Below are 6,385 nucleotides of genomic sequence, written 5' to 3'. Positions count from 1 at the left end.
GAAGTAACTCACAAGAACCAAATTCTAGGTTCTTATTCTTCTTCTTTCTTTTCTCATTGTCTTTACTTTCATGGAGCAACAATGGCATTCACATTCACACACACACACTCCTCTCTCTCTCTCTCTCTCTCTCTCTCTCTCTCTCTCTCTCTCTCTCTCTCTCTCTCTCTCTCTCTCTCTCTCTCTACTTCTCCTCTTCTAGTCTTTCTTGTAAATAAAGCTTTAATGGAGAAATAGTATTCTCAACAAGAATCATCAAACTCCATTAATTGGATTTGAGAAAATTTTTCTTGAGAGGCATTCAAGACACACACAAAGAGAGGGAAAAACTTCTTCTCTATTTCACTCTTCTTCTATTCTCTTCCATTTTCTTTTTCTTTCTCTTGGCAACAACTAATAGAGCTCACTGCCTTGGTTTCCAACAGCTTCCTAAGCCTCTAATGGGGGCTATAGATGAAGTGCAAGAGGATGGAAGTTTTTCATTCAAACCCTTAGCCTTCCACGAGCTTCAACCCATTTTTCTGACCACCTCAGCAACCCCTCTGCCTGATTTCTTCCCTCTTGTGTATAGAGCTCAGAGAGATGAAGAATCTCCAACTTGAATCACCCAAATCCGAGTTAAAATGAGGGAGATATGACCATTTGAAGTTAGAGCAATGAGATAGCCTGAAATGGAATCTTCGTAAGGGTGGCGTAGGCTACACCGACGGTGCACACAACAGAGGCGCAGATCTGGCCGTAGATCTCATAAAAAAGTATCTCTTAATCTGAGCCGTTCGATTAAACCAACGGACAATAGATCTAAACCATATGTTTTGAATCTCGATGACATCATTATGGCAGACGCGTTGTCGATCACCGATTGGTTGGTGTAGCGAGTTTCACGGTACGCTGTCAGTTAACTTTAATAAAGCTCCATCAATCTTGACCATTAGATCGGAACCAATCTAATATGATTGGCTCAAATCAAGATATGGAGAATCTCTTTATAGATTCTATGCACATGCACTACACACAATCAAGTCTAATATGGTGAGGCGCCACACCATCATATCTAATATCTTTAATGCAAGCTATTGCATGAACTGTCAGATCTGAATCTGACCGACGTGGCTCAATCTAAACCGTGTATTAAGGATCCCTCTGATTCTCTTATATACACATAAGCCCCTGCCTTCATATTTCCAGTTCTAAACACCTCTTATCAACTAAGACCTTCGAAATCTCAAAATTACTTAAAAGCTCTTCAAATTTTAAAAATAAATTCCGAAAAATCCACCCAACACCGAGAGCATACTAATGAATTTTCGGTTTGGATTTTCGAATCGGTTTTACAGAAATACTTATAACTTTTTCATACCATATTCGATTGAGATGAAATGAAGTGTGTTGGAATTGTAACTGGATGCTCTATGACTTTTCAGAAGACTCAATCATCTGAATCAATCATGTAAAAAGACCAAAATGCCCCTAGACCTTTCTAATGTCGCATCTTTCTCATACGGAATCGAAACACGATGAAATCAGAACCGTTGGAAAGATTGGATTTTTTTCGTATTGTTACATGAGAATACTTCCTTTAAAAAATCTATCTTCAATGTCGAAACTGCCCTCGACTGTCACAAATGCCATAACTTCTTCATACGGTATCGGAATGTGACGAAATCAAATGCACTAGACTAGGTAAATTACAATATATCTTTTTTATGAAGAACCGATCTTTCAAAAATGTCATTTTCATTATCGAAAATGCCCTCGAGCATAAATAGGCCAATTTTATCAGTTTTGACCTTGAAACCCGCACCACCTAGTAAGGATGTATTAAACCACTCCATGCATACCAAGCGGCTCTGTTATCTCATTGGTGACACTGGACACTGTCATGTCATCATTTTCATCCATGTCACTCAAACTAGCTATGTCATCACCGCCACGTGGCCGGGTTGCCAACAAGGACAACCATAAAACAACATAAGGCCCGTATAAGGCCTGTTTAAGGTAGCCCGATTAAAGTCCGACACCAACCGGCCCGATTACAAACAGTACCATGCCCCCCAAATCTAGGCCTGTTTAAGTAAACGAGCGTTCACGGTGCAAGGATTTCACACCGCCAAACTCGGTTAGGCCCGACTGAGACCGGCCCTACCCTACTGATTGACACTCCTAGTGTGTTCTACCCAAAGAAAAAAAAAAAAAAAGATAGGGTGTTGGAATTACGCCCCATGTGGATAGTGTGAGGAATTCTTTCTTTTTCTATAAACATTATTGAAATACTAACAAGACATAAAATTGGTGGGTGAAAAGTTTCTCTCCAACTGTGAGGCGGGCTCCAACTATATTAAGATTACTATTACTCTCCTTATTGTATGAAGTCAATAGTATTTTTTCCACCTGATGGCATCCATCCCATGATACCTAGACCCATTTCCTTTGCTGTGGGTGAAAGGAAATGGACTCCAAACTATAGCCATTGTTTTCAATGGAACTATGGAAGTGTGGGAAATACATGATGGGATAATGGGTGGTTTAATGGCTCAACTAGATATATTGACCCGAATGTATGGGTTAGCAGGTCAACCTGGAGAGAGAGGTTGCCAATAGGGGTGCAAGTTTTGTCCTGATGGTCCAAACTAGCCCAGATCCCAAACAAGTATCAACCCAAAAATTTAGGCCCTGAGGGTCGGCCTGACCCTGAAATTTTTGACCCTAAGTCAGGGTTAGGGGGCGTAAGGGTTGATGTCTTTGGCCTCCCCAGCCCCGCCTTGAACCTGGCCCTGATTTTTTTATCCTGAGTTTAGGCCTTGGTTTTGGCCCTACCCTACCTTGATTTTCGTCCCTAACGTTGACTTTGGATTTTTTGTTTTCTTAGAATGTCTTCTCTTTGTTTAACATTTCAAGGGTTTTGAGATCTTCTGATTTTTGCCTTATTAGGATGATCTCTTTGTTTATCATGACAAATAATTGAAATTTTTTGATTATCTGATTTTTTAGGATGATCTCTTTGTTTACCATAAGAGTTTGAGTTATTTTGCTTTAGGAAGTTCTCCTCATGACAAGTAAATTATGGCTTTCTATTTTTTATCTCCTCTTTATTATGAATATTTTTTTATTTTTAATTATTTTATATTTTGCAGGGTTAGGGTCAGGATATACCCGGCCCTTAATAGCAAATTAGGTTCAGGGTCAGGGTCAATCAGGGTCAAAGGCAGTGCCATCAGGGTCATCCAGGGCCAAACCTGAAAAATCAAAGCCAATCAGGGCCAATAAGGGTTGGGTTGAACCTTGAAGGGTTGGGTTTGGGTTGAAGTTTTGCTGCCCTGAGTCAGGGTTAGGGCGGGTTTGGGCCCAGTTAAAGGGACTCAGGGTTGGGCTAGGATTTTAAGAAGCCCAGCCCAACCCGGCCCTGTTGCACCCCTAGTTACCATTATGGGTAACCCCTATTTGATCAGTTATTTTCTATCCTTAGTTTGCTTTCTACTTAAGACTATGTTTGGAGGTAAAGAAAAGAAAAAATAAAGTATGAAAAAAAAATAATAAGAAGAAGAAAAATCATAATGGCACAATTATTGATTTATGTTATCTATTTTCTTTCCATAGGCATTTTAGCAATTCTGGTATGGTATGAGAGAGAGAGAGAGAGAGAGAGAGAGAGAGAGAGAGAGAGAGAGAGATCTGTTAAAAACTCCCGAGAAGCTTGCAATTAAAAACAACACTTATTATCTGTTTCCATTATGAATATTGATGACATACATCAAACGTAGTGAATTCTCCTTATTAATAATAACTATTATCACAATTCATCAAAAACATCAAAGCAAACCACAACAAAAAACTGGAGATCAAGGCCTAGTTGGTTTTCCTGCAATTGGTTCTGATCTCCCCACTAGTCCCTGTAAGTGGACTAATGTTTCCCATACTCACCATGGCACTTCCGAAATCCGATGAGAAAGTGGAAGAACTGGTGCTATAGCTGGTGACCTGAGAATCTGTAGAGCCACCACTGTAAAGCTGTTGATCTGAGTGTAACAGACCCTTGTTGCTCAACAGGTTCTTGTAATAAGCATTATCAAAGTAGTTTGGGCTTGTAGTGTCAAGAGGGGAGAGATTGTCGTCACCGCCGGTGGTCGGGCAATTCGACTTCAAGGATGTTGCGAAGGATGTAGCAATGTTACTCTCATTGTAGAGACGAGCTTTGAAACTTGAGCACTTAGCTTGGCCTATGGTGTGGGCTCCTGAGAGAGCCACCATTTCCTTCGTAGTTAAACCTTTCTTGGAGAAGGAAGAGATAAGCCCACTGAGATTCAAGGACGGTGCAGGGATGTCACTGTTAGCCAAACTAAAACTTGCTGTGGTCGAATCTCTTCTTCCTAGCTGAACAGTCCATGAAGGGCCACCCAACTGCAATGTCCAATAACGGTTTTAACTAACTTTTAACTACTAACTTGAACGAGTAAGAACTAACAACTATAAAAGAGGGAAAACCATACTTAAATGTAATTAAAGCCCATCAGCAAAGGGTGGTAACATTTAGGAGCCTACCTACGAATCAAAATCTTAGTCACGTTGGTGGATCAAGTCCTCGTACGTGAATCATTCTTGTACGGTGTTTAATTCACATTTGGATTCCAATGAAAATAAAAATCAATCAAAGAAGGAGAGAGATTAAATGGAATCCAAGTGTGGATCAAACAACGTACGTGAATGATTCTCATACAGGTACCTGATCTGAACTTTCAAGAGCTTCAGCAGAGTAAAAGGCATACCCATTAGGCTCGTCATTCCAAGGTCTAAGGAATATTATAATGCTCTAACTCACAATATCTAGATTATATTGGAGCAAGCTAACTGCTGTGCAAGTCTAGGTCAGCAATGAGTAAAATTGACTTCAAATTGTAAAAGCCGACTAAATTCCTTGGACATGACGTTGGCATCTTACAATTTTATGTAACTTTAAATTTGCTTTTCATGGCTCTATTTGTTTTACGTAAAAAGAAGGAAAGAGAAAAAATATATATTACTTATTATACACGTAAAAAATTGTAATAACTTTTCTTGACGAAGGGTTCACCATGAATCTAAGGTCACCCATTAGTAATCCCCTATATATTTTACAAGTCTAAAATGCCCTTTGGTGTTTCATTCCCTTATTGCCCTTCTGAGAACAATGATGACTATCATCCTCTTTCACTGGGTACTACAACAAAGAAGGTCTATAGTTCGTTGTATAACTATGGCTTAAAGAAAACTCGGCCCTTCAATAAAGACAACATAATATTTATCAACCAGTTTCATGAAAATGGATCACTTGTTCATACGATCATCTGATCACATGAGTCAGCATCCAACATTTATCCTTTTTATTTTCAAATATACTCATTTTTATCCTTGTAATGGCAAAAGAAATGAGGTATTGGATGCTGATTCATACGACCAGGTGATCGTACAAGCAGCAGATCTTAATCTCCAATTTCATGGCTGAGATTTGATATGGGTCCACCCATGTTGGCTAGTTGGCCACGTTAAATGTAACTCCATCGTTATAATAACAAGAAAAATCAACCAATTAAGCAAGAGAGAGATGAACGATGGTGCTTACACAAACAACGGAGTCACGGGCAGCGACGGCAATAATGTCTGCGCAGGAGACGACACCAGGGCAGATGCTCTCAACACTGGATTTGATAGTGTCGATGACATCGAACCCCCGGGCTGAATTGTTATTTGGTGCGGCCGTCTTCTCGCCGGTGAAGCTTGACGTATCGTCTAACAGATTAGATGCATCGCAACCCTGCATTATTCCAATACATCACTTGATGTCAACATCCATGAAATAAAAGACGACATAAAAAGATTGACCCAATCAAGAGAGAGACTAACTTGGACAAAGCAATCATGGAATTGAAGACGGAGAAGGGAAGCGCCCATGCGACTTTCCTTAGCGACTGCAGTGTGCACTACAGACTTGATGGTAGAGAGAGCTTTAGGACATGAAGTATCATAGTAAGTTGAGGATAGCTGAGCAGATGCCATCACAATGAGAACAACAAACACACAGAAACTAATTCTATAAGAGGAAGAAGAAGCCATGATTAATCTATATTCTCAGAGAGAATGAAAGCAGATAGAACAAAATGGAATGAAAGCAGATAGAACAAAATGAAGAAGAAGCTCTTAATTGCTTTGAGTAGTTGCTAGTCTCTTCCCCAGACTCCCTCTATTTATACTAGTCGATCGTTACGTGGCATTATTTTCTTCTTCTTTCTCTCTGTTATTTTTTTTAGTAAAAAAAAATATAATTAATTAATGAATAGAAAAAAAATTACAGCCGAGGATACACCTTTCCCACCGCATATATATCTTGTCATCTTGAGTTGTTGAGAGATAG

General features: G+C 39.6%; 1 protein-coding gene across 1 annotated transcript; it reads right to left on the bottom strand.

The window, feature by feature from the left end:
- Nucleotides 1-3,700: 3,700 nt before the first annotated feature.
- LOC122071709 (cationic peroxidase 1-like) lies at nucleotides 3,701-6,175 on the bottom strand. Its single transcript, XM_042636094.1, has 3 exons — nucleotides 5,878-6,175; nucleotides 5,597-5,788; nucleotides 3,701-4,398 (listed from the first exon to the last, which is right to left on the bottom strand). The coding sequence occupies exons 1-3, from the start codon at nucleotides 6,085-6,087 to the stop codon at nucleotides 3,847-3,849; spliced, it is 954 nt and encodes a 317-aa protein (XP_042492028.1). The 5' UTR covers nucleotides 6,088-6,175; the 3' UTR covers nucleotides 3,701-3,846.
- Nucleotides 6,176-6,385: the final 210 nt, after the last annotated feature.

The sequence above is a fragment of the Macadamia integrifolia genome, unplaced genomic scaffold (genome assembly GCF_013358625.1).
Source record: "Macadamia integrifolia cultivar HAES 741 unplaced genomic scaffold, SCU_Mint_v3 scaffold_5A, whole genome shotgun sequence".
Classification (NCBI taxonomy): domain Eukaryota; kingdom Viridiplantae; phylum Streptophyta; class Magnoliopsida; order Proteales; family Proteaceae; genus Macadamia; species Macadamia integrifolia.
This window is presented reverse-complemented; position numbering and strand designations above follow the sequence as displayed.